Source organism: Colletotrichum paranaense (assembly GCF_030867605.1).
Source record: "Colletotrichum paranaense strain IMI 384185 chromosome Unknown Scaffold_3.1, whole genome shotgun sequence".
Classification (NCBI taxonomy): Eukaryota; Fungi; Ascomycota; class Sordariomycetes; order Glomerellales; family Glomerellaceae; genus Colletotrichum; species Colletotrichum paranaense.
In genome coordinates, this window is record NW_026848961.1 from 4007030 (window position 1) to 4020482 (window position 13453).

At 53.4% G+C, this 13453-nt stretch overlaps 5 protein-coding genes across 5 annotated transcripts; 2 read left to right on the top strand and 3 right to left on the bottom strand.

Annotated features, from left to right (window-relative positions):
- Positions 1 to 72: 72 nt before the first annotated feature.
- On the bottom strand, positions 73 to 1047 carry CPAR01_04915 (dual specificity phosphatase; the record flags this gene model as incomplete). Its single annotated transcript, XM_060489195.1, has 1 exon — positions 73 to 1047. The coding sequence occupies one exon, from the start codon at positions 1045 to 1047 to the stop codon at positions 73 to 75; it is 975 nt and encodes a 324-aa protein (XP_060353401.1).
- Positions 1048 to 2465: 1418 nt separating this feature from the next.
- CPAR01_04916 (peptidase family M28) lies at positions 2466 to 3789 on the bottom strand (the record flags this gene model as incomplete). Its single annotated transcript, XM_060489196.1, has 3 exons — positions 2466 to 2738; positions 2796 to 3539; positions 3601 to 3789. The coding sequence occupies 3 exons, from the start codon at positions 3787 to 3789 to the stop codon at positions 2466 to 2468; spliced, it is 1206 nt and encodes a 401-aa protein (XP_060353402.1).
- Positions 3790 to 5366: 1577 nt separating this feature from the next.
- Positions 5367 to 6185, top strand: CPAR01_04917 (uncharacterized protein; the record flags this gene model as incomplete). The annotated part of the gene is made up of 1 exon (XM_060489197.1): positions 5367 to 6185. The coding sequence occupies one exon, from the start codon at positions 5367 to 5369 to the stop codon at positions 6183 to 6185; it is 819 nt and encodes a 272-aa protein (XP_060353403.1).
- Positions 6186 to 6633: 448 nt separating this feature from the next.
- On the bottom strand, positions 6634 to 8505 carry CPAR01_04918 (AFG1-like ATPase; the record flags this gene model as incomplete). The annotated part of the gene is made up of 3 exons (XM_060489198.1): positions 6634 to 7519; positions 7587 to 8037; positions 8250 to 8505. 3 exons carry the CDS (start codon positions 8503 to 8505, stop codon positions 6634 to 6636), a joined length of 1593 nt encoding a protein of 530 aa, XP_060353404.1.
- A 2539-nt stretch (positions 8506 to 11044) lies between these two features.
- Positions 11045 to 11586, top strand: CPAR01_04919 (uncharacterized protein; the record flags this gene model as incomplete). Its single annotated transcript, XM_060489199.1, has 2 exons — positions 11045 to 11323; positions 11395 to 11586. The coding sequence occupies 2 exons, from the start codon at positions 11045 to 11047 to the stop codon at positions 11584 to 11586; spliced, it is 471 nt and encodes a 156-aa protein (XP_060353405.1).
- Between the last annotated feature and the right edge of the window lie 1867 nt (positions 11587 to 13453).

Here is a 13453-nt window from a genome sequence, read left to right on the forward strand (position 1 = left end):
ATAATCACTGATGCAATGCCTCCGCTACAAATCTCTTCAGCTCCAGGTCTCTGCGATCGACTAGAGTCGTCCCTACGCGACTGTATCCCGATCACGAAACGGGACAAATTTGCCCCTGTCCTGGTACCGCTCACGATCCGTGGCGAATGTCTCATATCCTCCGCCCTGCCTGTCCTCGTCGTCAAGAGTCGTTTCGATACCGCGCTTGCCGCCTCCACCGGTGTGTCCTTGCGACTGGCCGGCTCGAGGAACATCTCTGGTCACACTAGAGACACTTCTTTGGGCATTGAGGATGTCTTCGTATGCTTGTAGCATCCTCTTCCCATCCTCGTCGAAGTTGGCGGAGAATCGTTGCATGGAGACAAATTGCACGGATGAGATCATATCCTTTCCGTACATGGTCATGATGTAAGCTGCAGCAACGAAAGCTGACCGGTCGTTTCCTGTTTCGCAAACAAGGAGAATCTTGCCACTCCTGAAGCTTTCATCATCGACTGCCATCCGGCCTTCCTGCGCACCCACAACTTGACTGCGATACACGTCGATCAGATGCCCATTGATTTTCCTCACCACCTCTGGGAAGCCACGGATCAATTCAGAGTTGTCCAAGACGTCTAAATATTCGACTTGTATGCCGAGCTTCTGCGCTACCTTGTCGACACTCATCAGTCGAGCTTGAGCCACCCTGGCATGTCGTGTAACAATGACCATGGTGATTCCCTCCTTGGCAAGCCAAGCTTCGTCGCGAGCAACAGATAACGGACCGAGATATAGGAAGTCCAGGAGCGTCTGTGCCTTTCGTCGAGCCTCGTAGTTCCAGCCAACTGACCTGTCTGTGGCAGTCTGTGTCTTGTCCCGAGTTATGATTCTGAGATCCTCGCTCGTAAGGTGCATGGCATCGACATTGTTGAATGAGGGGGTAAAGGCGCAAGTAGCGTCGCCTTTAGCAAATGTCATGGGAATGGGTATATAGGGAGGACTGGGGGGCCTGTGGCTATATGGAGCTGTGGCGATGGCATGCTCTTTCGGCTCCTGGGGTTCCTCCATGTTTGCTGATGCCCAATGCGGGGTTTAATGAAAAGCAGTCGGCAATGAGATGTGTTTCGTTGTGGGAGTGCAAGACGCACTGACTCGAGGCAAGCAGTGCAAGATGCCTTTGTTCGCAGTGTTCGTATGTTGCTTATACTGTCTTGGCACACAAGCAAAGCTAGATTGCCGAAAAGTTGATCAAGCGAAGAAATGGGAATCAAAGCAACGTTCCGGGCCCAGTTATGAGTGAAATCGAAAAGGATAAGACGTTGGCTGAAGCGGTGGTGGTTTGGATGATGTTGATGTAAAGTTGAGAGGTGGAGTAGGAAAGTACAGAATCTGGGTTGCAGGCTTGCGGGAGGTGTCGAATCGGCAGACTGGACCGGAGCGAGCTTAGACCCCCTGTGCGGCGGGCGTCTGTACATACAAACCCGCCCCACTCTGAAGCCTAGACCCATCGGAGACGTCCTGGAAGCAACCTGACCATGTGCCAATCCCAATTCCAACGTCGCTTCCCCAGAGCAGAACCTTTATGGAACGGTTACTTGCCATCGCATGCACGTCAGTGACATCACTTCAGTATCCTCCTTACCTGCCAAGGTTCGCAAGTCTACCTTAAGGTAGGAACGAGGGCAAGACTGCAGTTGAGAGGCATCTTTGGGCGGGGCCCATGGAGCTAATTTGATTAGATAACCAGGCGACTTATGCAGGTACCTACTTAAGTTTTCTGGAGACCTTAGTCGAGCCATCTTTCCACAGAGCCTCCAAGAGATGGCAACCTGCCTATTGGGACCGTGTCAAGTCAAGTCATTGAGAGTTTAATTCGTGCTGACTTTCTCTGTCGCAAAAGAAGACGCCAGTGGGCGACCAGGACCACTTGCTGACGGTTCGTTGAGCCAAAGCCTTCACTGGGATATCAACTGTATAACTGAATGCAAAATGTAAGCTTGTCGCACACCAAGACGCAAAGGTGATGCTGCTCTTCTTCACTAGACAATCCAGATAGCGAGTCTAATCCGATAATAAAATGAATGAGGATTTCAGCCTGTATCAGAATTAACTTCCGTGTAGACTTATCAGTGAAAAATGATATTAATCAAATATCGATATCTCGCCATCCGCCTATGGGTGCCTCCTTCCAGGTTCCGGATGAACATCACTGTACTATTGATGATTCGGCCGCCTTTGCGTAGCAAACAATAACTACACGCGATTGCAGAACAGCTGCTCGAAAGCCCGCTATTCGGCTTTACGGAGTAACCTCTCTGCCGTAAATGGGCCGTAAAATAAGAGCGCCAAAGGGCAATTCGATCATATAAGCAACTTCCATGGGCGAGCGTGATGAGACGTAATTTCATCGCATGAAAGCATCATCTATTCAAAATACGTAGGGCATCATAACTAATATCATGCGTATGCATCATTCATCCAGCCGTTTACAACTCCTCGGAAACCTGGCCTTGCTTCTCCAGAGCGGCGAAGTCGGTGAAGCCAAGCTCGTACACGAGACCAAGAGTCATCTTGGCGTGCTCAAGCATGTGGTCAAACGACAAGTACTTAATGTTGTCATCAGTGCTGTGAATGTGCTTGTCAGAGTCCTCGAAGGCAGACTCGATCACGAAGGCGGAGGGGTAGCCAGCCTTGCTTGCAGAGGCATGGTCGGAGCAGGCGTATCCGCACTTGGTCTCGACGTAGGGAACCTTGCAGTACTGCAGTTATGTGAGTACAAACTCGTGTCGGCAACTATGGGATTCATTTTGACTTACCTCGACGATGACCTTCTTGATGAAGCCGGTCAAGCCGGGATCAACAAAGTCGGTAATGACACCGACGCTCTCAGGCTTTCCAGCATCGAGCGTTCCTTGAACAAATCCAGTCATATCCTGCTGGAGCATGGCCTTGATGTCGCGTCCATCCTGCTCGTAGGACGAGAAAATGGCCTGGCTACCAAGCAGACCGCCCTCCTCGGCGCTGTACCAGTGGAACTCGATGGTGTTGTCAGCCTTGCCAGAAATGACATCCTTGGACTTAAGGAGGGTGCGGAAAGCCTCGAGAATGGTCATGGAACCACTGCCATCGTCATCGGCACCGGGCGCGGCGAGAATGGAAGGCAGCCACAGGTTGATGGAATCCTGGTGCGCACCGATGACGACGGTGCTGTTAGACTTGCCCGGGATGGTGACAATGATGGAGCTCTGTTGCCAGGTGTGGGGGAAGGCCTCGGCGTAGACGTGCTTGTCGGCACCAGCGTCCTTGATGATGGTGTTCAGCTTTGCCAGAAGCCATTCGGAAGACTGGCGGCCGTAGTCGGACTTGAAGTAGCGGGTGTGGAAGCTCGTGAACTTCTCCAGGTTGGTCTGGATCTCCTTCTTGTCAAGATCCTTGATGAGAGGCTTAACCTTGTCCTGGAGGCGACACTTCTCGGGGAAGACGCTCTTCTTCGTCTTGGTGTGGAGGCGGTTTGCACCGAATTCCTTGTGGTCGGTGATATCGAAGAAGCGGTTTCCGTTCTGCGAGGCGTCGTGTCAGCACTTCTGCAAATAAAAGGAGCGGCGATGAGGGGAATCGTACTCTACGAAGCTCCCACTTCTCCTCCTCAGTCACCCAGCGAGTGTTGCCTGGGGCGAGTTCGATGAGGTACTTCTCGGGCTCGGAGCCGGCGGGATACAGCTGGACACGGTTGATCTCCTCCTCAGCAACAAAGCGAGCGCTGACCGAGTGGGCCAGCACGGCAAGAGGCAAAGCTTTGGCGACCTTCATCTTGAATGAATAGTAAGGGTTGGTGATGATACAATCTGGGGATGATGTGGGAGGTATGTAAGGTACTCAGGTGGATGTTGTTGAAGGGGACGGGAAGATGGCTGGCGTCATGTCGGCAGCACTGATAGGTGCCTAGATAAGATAAGGTAGCTAAGCGTCAGCAGGTCTGCGACAGCTCGGCAAGCTCCCCTGTCTCGAATCCATCCTCACACATTCCCCGCGGGTTGCCTGGGTGCCTGGCACGCCACCAATGCTTGCAAGCGGGTACCTTGCCTTAGGTACGTACCTCGGATGTCCGTAAGACCGGAACAGATGAGATGCCTTACCTAATCATCCAGCTCCCATCCAGTAGGTACCTGACTGAACGGTTTCCTTCGCCTTCATCTGGCAACACACAGTTATGTAAAGTTGCCACTGCTATAACATTGTTGACGGGTTCCTTAAAAGACTCGATCTCGCTGTTTCGCAGCGTGTTTCCTGCAGGCAACGTGGGTTTTTACCCTTCTGTTTTAGGCGGACCCCCAAGGTATTCGGGCGACCCGATGGAAAGCTCCAAGGTAGGTAGGTACCTTAAGGCTTACCTTTATGAGCAACTTTTGGCTCAGCGAGCCAATCAATGCGGGCACCTTGTGATCATGCTTAGCCATCAATCACCCTGAGATTCTTCATTGCCTCCCGCCAAAAAGCAAAGAGGAATACATGCAACACCAGGCATTCGCCGGTCGTCTCCGACCCGACTACTACTCTGGCCCTCGCCGGTTTATCTAGGAGAGAGCGGACGGGATCTCGAGTTCTCCAGCGGGTGTGGTCGCAAGTACTTGGGTTGGCGCCTGGGGAAGCCCAATTCCGCATCCCACTGGGCTACCGGCACTTACTGCTGACGGATGCTGGAGCGTGTCGGAGCGGGTCTACGTGCCCCATAATGTCTCGGACTCGGCGTCTGGTCCGTTGGAGGATCGCGGGGCCTCTCTGTACTTAGTAGGCACTCATAGGATACCTTGACTACTTACCCAAAAGATGCTGAAAATTCTGTCGTAAGATCTCTAGACCCGTAGCCCAAAATTGATCGCTTGGTGGGTTTGTCAGCATGAAAAGACACACACGGTACCACCCGTTTCCAAGCCTGCCCGTCGTCCCGTTCGTGTGGAGCTTCGGTGCTCATCGGACACCGGTACCGACTTACCTCTTTAAGCTCGTCTGAACACCAAACATCGACAGCCGCTACCTTACAACATGGAGTGCTGTCCCGAACTTCCGACAACGTTTAATGGGCGAACAGACGCCGGGCTTGGACCTGTTCCTTTGCCATCCTCAGGCAGTAAATGATATCATGAGGGGAGCAACCGCAGGTTCCCCAAGCACATCCCCGCCGCGTGTATAAAGTGCCGGTTGCAGCCGGCGCGCATTCCTAGTGAGATGACCTGCATGTGTTCCTCCTGCATTCGTCCGACCTTGTGAGCCAAGCTAGGTAGGCTCACGATATATCTCGACGACATCTCTTGAATCTAGCCATCTCACACACCAGCACCACATCCATCTAAGCTCAATCGCGCACGAAACGAGTGCTGCCTTCTAAGATGGCGGCCTCCAAATCCGAGAAGCCAAACTTCGACCTCATCAAGCGCGGCGTCAAAAAGTCCAATGTGCCAGGAACCCTCACCTTCCTCGGCCTCCGCGGTCTCGACCCCTTCTTCCAATACAAGCTCGTCGCCGGCGGCTGGGGCGCCGCCGCCCTCGCCAAAATCGGCATCAACACCATCCCCCTCAACGTAGCCGCCCTCTCCACCACGGGCGTCGCCATCCTCGACGACCTCCACCTGCCGCTCCCGCACCTCATCCTCCTCGGCATGTCCGTCGGCTCCTTCGTCAAACAAGCCTACTGGCTCGTCGGCATCTCTGCCGAGGAATTCCCGCCGTCCTCCGCTGTTGGCGTGAGCTTCTACAACACCCTCGTCAACAGCGCAAACTCCCTGCTCCTCCTCGCGGCGTCCACCTCCGTCCTGACTTCCCCGCGCGACTTCCCGGGTACCTCTCTCCCCTACCAGGTCGTCCTGGGAAGCGTCCTCTACGGCGTCGGCATGTTCCTCGAGACGGCGTCCGAGTGGCAGCGCAAGCAGTTCAAGGCCCGGCCCGAGAACAAGGGCAAGGTCATGCGCGGCGGGCTCTGGAAGCTGGCGCGGCACATCAACTACGGCGGGTACGCGCTCTGGAGGGCGGGGTACTGCATGGCGGCGTCAGGCTTCATCGGGGGTACGATCATGGGCGTGTGGCAGGCGGTGGACTTCCTCACGCGCGGCGTGCCGGCGTTGAATGAGTACTGCTCCAAGCGGTACGGCGAGCAATGGGTTGACTTCAAGAGGGAAGTGCCCTGGGTTCTGCTTCCCGGTATTTACTAGTTTGCCGTAGTTGGTACAATCATAATACTTTTCCCACATATACAATCGCTGGTGGCCTTCTGGGAACAAGCATGGCCAAATGATGAGAGTCTGAAATGAATCCCGATCATCGAGATGTGTTGTCTTGACTGAGCCGAAGAATCATGTCTTGAACGAGGCTGGTTTATATACATAGACCTTTCGACCAAGATATGCGAGTTTCCCGTAAATGCAGTCCTGCCGTAGCATCATAAACGAACCCAATGCTCATGAAAAGACGAAAAGGGGGCCGTTGGCGCATGCCACCGCCTAGATACCCCGGACGGGTAACATATAAGAAACAAGTGAGCCCCCTTTTCCCAACAGCTACAGCCATGACGCAGCCCAAGGCTGGCAGCAACCCAGTCAAAAAGGGGACGGGCAAACGGGGTAAAATGCTTTCCCTCTGACGTTAAAACAACGCTCGCTTCTACATGCTGTCCTCCATCTGCCGACTCCGGACCTTGGCCCAGTCGTCGCGCTCCTTCTTGCCGCCCTGCTGCTCCAACCCCATACCGCGCTCAACCCACTCCTTGCTGCCCATGTGACTCAGACGCGACAGCGCGCGCGCAAACGCAAACGCCTCCTCGTCTCCCGAGAACAGGCCCGACATGCCCTTGATGGAATCAATATTATGGTCCAGGTCCTCCAGGAGATGCGTCGCCGCCGCGGTATCACCGCCGCTCTGCTGCTGTCCGGCCTCATCCTTCTTCCCTTGCTTCTCCAACGACTCCTCTAGCTCGGCGCGGGAGACGAATAGCTCCGTCAGCGGCTTCTCCGTTGTCAGCACCAACTTCGCGTGCGACTCGTACACGGCATCGATGAAGGTGATGAAGCGTCGGGCGAGGTCGCGCTGGCGGTACGTCATGCCGGGACAGTCGGTGATGACAAAGGCGTCGTAGTTGCGCACCAGCTCGAGGTAGTCCGCCGCCGACGTGGCCTTGCCGATGAGCTCGTCAAAGGTGAACCACGCGCAGCGGCCGCTCACGCGCGGCACGTGGATCTCGCGGCCCCAGACGTTCTGCACCTCCGGGTGCGGCTCCGGGTTCTCCGGGTCGCCGAGGAAGCGGAACCACTTCTCGGCGTGGGAGGTCGCGTGCGCGTCGAGCGGGGTGTGGTACACGCCCGAGGGCGGTCTCGGGATCTTGCGGTAGTCTGTCGGGGAGTCCAGGTTGATGACATGGAGCCTGCTCTTGAGCAGCTTGATCGCGGGAATGAAGGATTCTCGCTGGATGCCGTTCTTGTAGAGTTCGTCGGGGTGTCGGTTCGATGTCGTGACCAGTACGACGCCATGTGACATGAGCGCTTCTAGTAGTCTGCCCCCCGGTGTGTCAGTTTGCGACAGTGTTCCCTTTTCGCGCGCGGTTCCCCTTTCTAGCTCACCTTCTCAGAATCATGGCGTCTGCCACGTCGGTGCACTGGAACTCGTCGAAACAGAGAACGTTGCCCTGCGCCGCGATCTGCGCTGCCACAAAGGGAACGGCGTCGACGTCGTTGCCGTGCTGCATCTTCATCTTGTGTAGCCGCTTGTGGACATCCTGCATGAAGTTGTGGAAGTGGATGCGCGTCTTGGTCTTGACGGAGCTCGGCAGCGTGTCGTAAAACAGATCCATGAGCATCGTCTTGCCGCTACCGACATCGCCAAAGAGGTACAGCCCGCGGGGCAAGTTGCTCGGGATCGCTCCTATCGCAGCCTCGGCAGCCTTTCCCCCGCCGAACCAGGATCCGAACATTGACTTTGCGGGCTTGATGGACTCGAGAGTCGGCTGCTTCACTTCGGGCGCATGGTAGTTGACCAGCTCGTCGTGGAGGTGCTGGAGGCTCTGGATGATACCTGTCCCTCGTCAGCATGTGATTCTCCCCCCCCCCTGCCAATGTCGGCTCCTGGGAGCGCAAACTTGCCCCTCTGATGCTCGTCGTTGCGCAAAATGCCGTTGTCGACTCGGCGGTCGTATTCTTGTATCGGGCCGTGTTCATCTTTTGCAGCTGCCTTCTCATTAGCCCCCCTTGCGCCACCAAACTGTTTTCGCGATTCTGATTCCCTACCCCTGTTTCCCTCTGTCGCTGTCGCTACCGCCGAAGCCGTCCTCCTCTGGCCCCCATTTCTGGTTTGTTGCGTAAGAATACTCGGTAGCGGACGCAACCTTCCAGCGCTTGTGTTGTGTCTATTGGCAAGGCAAGTTGTGCAAAGGGAGCGTCGGTTGACGGCCTGCTCTGTGATGCCTCGGGTTGGGGCGGCAGAGCCGTTGAGCGATGCGCCCACTCGGCGGAGGGGAAGTGAGGATGCAGCTGCACGGCGCATGGTGGCTAGTCAAGAGGGACCAAGGTGAACAAAAGTCAAATGGAGAGAAAAAAAAGTCTAGGGGTATTAACAAGAACAATGCATGTTGCAAGCATGCGCGCGCTGTGAGATGATCGTTGTCGCAGTGTTCTGGGGACACAACCAAGCGGCTTTGGAGATGTCTCGTGGGATTGAAGGTGTGTGCGAAATCAACAAAAATAGACTGGTCGGCCGGTAAAAGATACCGGAGAAAATGACGCTATTGCCTGCCCGCGGGCCGGCTCTCACAACTGGCGCCCGAATTGACACTAGCACTGGAGAGACGATGGAGAACCTATAAGAGGCCCAGAGGCCTCTATCCGCCGTAAATTCGACGGTGGGGGAGCCGAAAGATGCCGAACTCCGGACCATGCCGACTTCGGTCTGACTGACTGGATGGCTGCTCACCGAAGGTGAGGTTTCTTAGGGTGACGCTCAGGCCATGATCTGACTTCCAGGTCGTCTCTTTCCTCCCGAGCTTTCATCTGAGGAGAGGATTGGCACTGGCCAAAAACGAATTGAAAGTAATGCTCAAAGTGCTAGATGTTTCTTTGGTGGTCTTACTTTCTTATTTACCCTGAATTTTGTCTAATTGCATATGTTTTCGAAGGAATCGAGATAGGCAAAATAATCGTGTTATTCACGACAGCTCGTCAAGCAGATCCCATAAAGACGCCGACGAGCAAACAAGGAACGGGTGTTCCATCTAGCCTGCCCATATCTTTCTGATTTCACTCATATGTAAAACGTTTCTTTTTGAAAAGCGGACTTTGAGTACACGCATCATATCATCCTAAGCCTTTTTGTTCAGGAAAGCGAGCTTACCTAGACCAAGGTTTGCTGGGAAAATGTTGAACAACAAGACGACGCGAATGAAGAATCGACAAAAAGATGTACTGATTAGTACCGCTTGTGGCGCATCTCGCTTATGGTCAAAGGCAGGGAGAGAGGCAAGCGATCTAAATTCTGTTCACACATACATAGTACTCCCTGTGCTACCAGTCAAGCTACCCGCCTGTACCCCATTCTTGCATCATATTGTTAGATGGTCGTGTTGAAATTCTATGTTTTTATAGATCAAAGAACTGTCATTTTGTGGATTTCGATGTGGTCCGGTATTACTGGATATCCTTGCTTCCAGGAAATGGGAGGGGCGGGTCAGGGATTTTCGATCCGTGTCATCTATCTGCTCAAGTATGCTGAAGCAAACACTGGCAATACTGGCAAGTCTGTTCGAGTTTCATTACGCCCAAGACCTATAACCATCCTTCTGTATATGTGGATAGAAATATGAAGACTAAAGGTCCTCGCGGCTCGTCTCGCTACCTCAAAGAAGACAGCGGTATATATAAACTCCGTGGCATGATCTAGCCTCATAGCCCCTAGATCCGGTACCGTTGAGCGTGGGAGTAACATGCTATCCGACTTTTCAGAGCTACATTACCCTTTGATACATAGAATGGCCAAGACAACTCAAAATCCCCACCAAACTTTTCCTTCATCTATTTTTACCCTAATTTGCGTAAGTCCAAGAGGTGAAGCTACACAGTTGAATGGGACACTTACAACATTACTCACATATCACTATTCTCCCGTTCTTCAATCTCAGTTAAAATTGGGAGAAAAACCTGTCTCTGGGTCTGCCCACGCCATAAACATAGGTTCGCGAAAAGGGGGGGCCACTGCGAGGTTTCGATCCTCCAAACATCAGCGGTCCTTCCGCGCCCCGCCAGCCAGCCAGCCAGCATACCTTTTGCAGCTCTTTGCGACATCGCGCCCGTCTGGGCAAGAGCTTCGCCGTCTCATGCATCAGACCCTCGCGAATGACGCGTCTGTATGGCTTGTGGAAGCAGTGAAAGGGATGGGGGGCACCCCAAGCACCCACGCACTCAACGCACTCTCGCCGATCTTTGGTCGGCAAAGGGGCTGGCCGGATGGACAGGCCGCAGCACAACATCGCGAACGCTGTGCAACATCACTAATGCAGTAGGAAGAATGAGGCATTGAGAGGGGGTCATTGCTTTGCTTCGTCACAAGCATACCTATGGCTTGATTCTGATCCTTCATTCTTACAATGAGCTGACTGGAGCATCCTCTCTTGTGCAGATTGCAGCTTGAGCTGCTTGACAACGCCTCGTGTCTAGAACGAAGGCTGTGGTCTGGGAAGCGGTCTGCCCGCTTCGACCCTCCCTAGCCCAAAGTCTAGAAGTTGTTGGGCTTGAAAATCAGTAAATCCTGAATCCCGGGACGGGTCTCAGAGGTATGTCTGAATAGGGCAGTGATACCTAAACGCCTGTAAGTGCAAATGTCCAAAGGCGGGGGAGAGCGGCCGATGCCCATTCTAGACGGAGAGACTTTCCCAAACCTCGAGAAAAAAGCCTTGGCTATCGCACGCTATAGCCTCGGATCACTCTGGCATTCACCATCGAGATCTAGATCACGATGTGAGGAGGCAAAGAGAAGAGTCCAGAGACCTGGACGTATGTTGACTGTGGCCCCGCGTCTGATCCGAGTCTTACGAATGCTTCAAGTCGACGACGGAATCCATGACCAACATCCTGCGTATTTCGTGGATGTGCAGGACGCTAACCGTCCTCTTAGTCACAAGACTCCCTTTACAAAAAGCGAGGGAGAATTCTGGGGTTCAAGTTTCCAAGGTTACCCCGGCGGCCAGGCCATGTGGTTGAACGAGCGAGCTCGTTTCTCGTCAGCCATTTGCAGGACCACACGCAAGACCACACTGGCTGCTTTACTACCACAGCGTGTACAGTACATTCCTCTCAGGTCCCAATACACTTGGGTGCGCAGACGAGGCCTACAGCCCAAAGTCCGGCGGATTCGTTCAGCAGAGAGCATGTTACCTTGGATAAGGTACAGAAGCTCATGTCCACAACCATTGGTACTGATTTCAAGGGAGTCTCCGAAGAGCGAATAGGTGGCAAACAAAGGAAAGCACCAATCAGCCCTCGGAACACATCCATCGCAATGGCTGGGCTGGAACTTGATGGACCAATTTCGAGCCCTCCTAGAGCGAGGTGGCGAGGCGAAAGCAAGCCCCAGTGATTTCCTGGCACACTTCTTCGATGCTGTTCGGAGGCCGGGAGCTCCGACCTCCATAGCGTTTCTCGAGTGAGGCTGTCGTGTGGGTATGTGTTGGTAACGACCGTTTCATGACTTGGTAAAATTGCCATAGCTCAAAGCAGGGCAATAATTCAAGTAGGCCCTATTGCTGGCGAGTGTTTGGATTCCTTCCAACGTTCACACCACAACAATTCATGCTGCTTGCTGTGGTCATTTGGAATTGTATCGTCAGTGACCAGGAGATTGACTGTTCATTTCTCTGAGCCCTGTCCCGAAAAATGGGGGAGAGAGAGCGCTCACCGAATTGCTCCTCTCTAAGTACGCACGGATGAGGCGTGGCTCCTTGTTTTCAGTATTCTACTGGTGTTTATTCTTAGCTTACCTTTTTGTTCCTCCAGTGTCGTTGTTCTACGACACAAAATATTGTGCGATGTTTCGTGGTACTGTCTTTCTTGTTTATGAGATTGTGAAGAGGGAACTTTAATGAAAGTGCGGAAATGTTCGAATAATGCCTCCTTTTCTCCTCGGGGATTTAATCATTCAAAGGAGTTGCCGGACCTTGCGGGCTCAATTAAGAAATCCAGTACCAGACAACATGCCTTCCATCCAAGCCGTCAGCAATTCGGATGCCGGCTCTAACGTCTTGCTCGGTATAGCACGTATTGAAGTACGGAAACATGTCGCCACAGCGAACGATGGTCAGCATTCCGGACTTTGCAATTTTCTCGGCCCCGATATCTCACGACGAGGCGTAGTGAGAAACGTGGGAACGATGAGGATTCTCGGCTGAAGGATACATTTCTTCCGTTTGTCAGCGGCTGGTTGAGGCCTCAGCGGCCCGAAGTTCGTGATGCGGGGAGATGTTCTTCCCCAGCCCGAGAATCACCTTCCTGATTGACAAGCCGGGAGATCTTGTCTGTCAAACTTGCCATCATAGTCATTTGGGGCTCCGTGGTAAGGCAGAGGCGAGAGGTCTAAACGTGGAGCTCTGGGACGGTGTCCCCGCGATATTGCCCTGCAGGCACATAGCTTGAGATCAGTGTCTAGAGACGTGGAGCCAGGCGAATAAGAGCTGTCCATTTCGTCGATAACAACTCAATCAAAGCAAATTCGGATCAAGTCCAACCCCGGCATCTCTTCAGTCAAAACATAGCATTTACGCCGAGCTCGATACCGAATGGAGGTAGCATACCGAAATTGTGATATGACTGCTACACTGCCGCTCTCTGGGTTTCAGCTGACGTACGGTACCGAGTTTGCAAGCACTGGTTCGAGCAAGCAAGAATCAGGTACCTTGTGTACGAAAGCCAGGCAGATGTCAACATCCTATTACATAGGAAAAGTCGATTTTGAGAAGGTGATGGTAGAGGAACTTTGGAAGAAAGCCATCATGAGTTGGCTGACCCGTTGGTCAAAGCGACTCAAAGCCTTGAAGGAAGGAAGGAAGGAAGGAAGGAAGGGAAGAATGCGCTGGTTAGAGAGGCGACAGCCGAAAGGAGTTCTGGTGGGCAGCGGACCAACGGAGGAGCTCCGATAGCCGTCCACGGTCCAGTGGCTGTTGGGCAAAACATGCGGTGAAAAGGGTCTCGGATGGCGCGTAATCGTGGCAATTGCGCTCCCCAGCAAAAACTGCTGCCGAGACGTATTCTCCCCAGATTTTCTTTTCTTGGATGACATGTCGTTGCATGCTAGGCATTTAGAACTGGTCGCAGCCGGTCTGGTCGTCGTTGACACCAGGCCATGCTGTCAAGACTCAATGGCGAACTTTGATACACATATCTTCCAAGGACCAAAACCTGTTTGTGCTCGTTGTAGGCCGGCGTTAGTGAAATTGTATAAGTATGGCAGG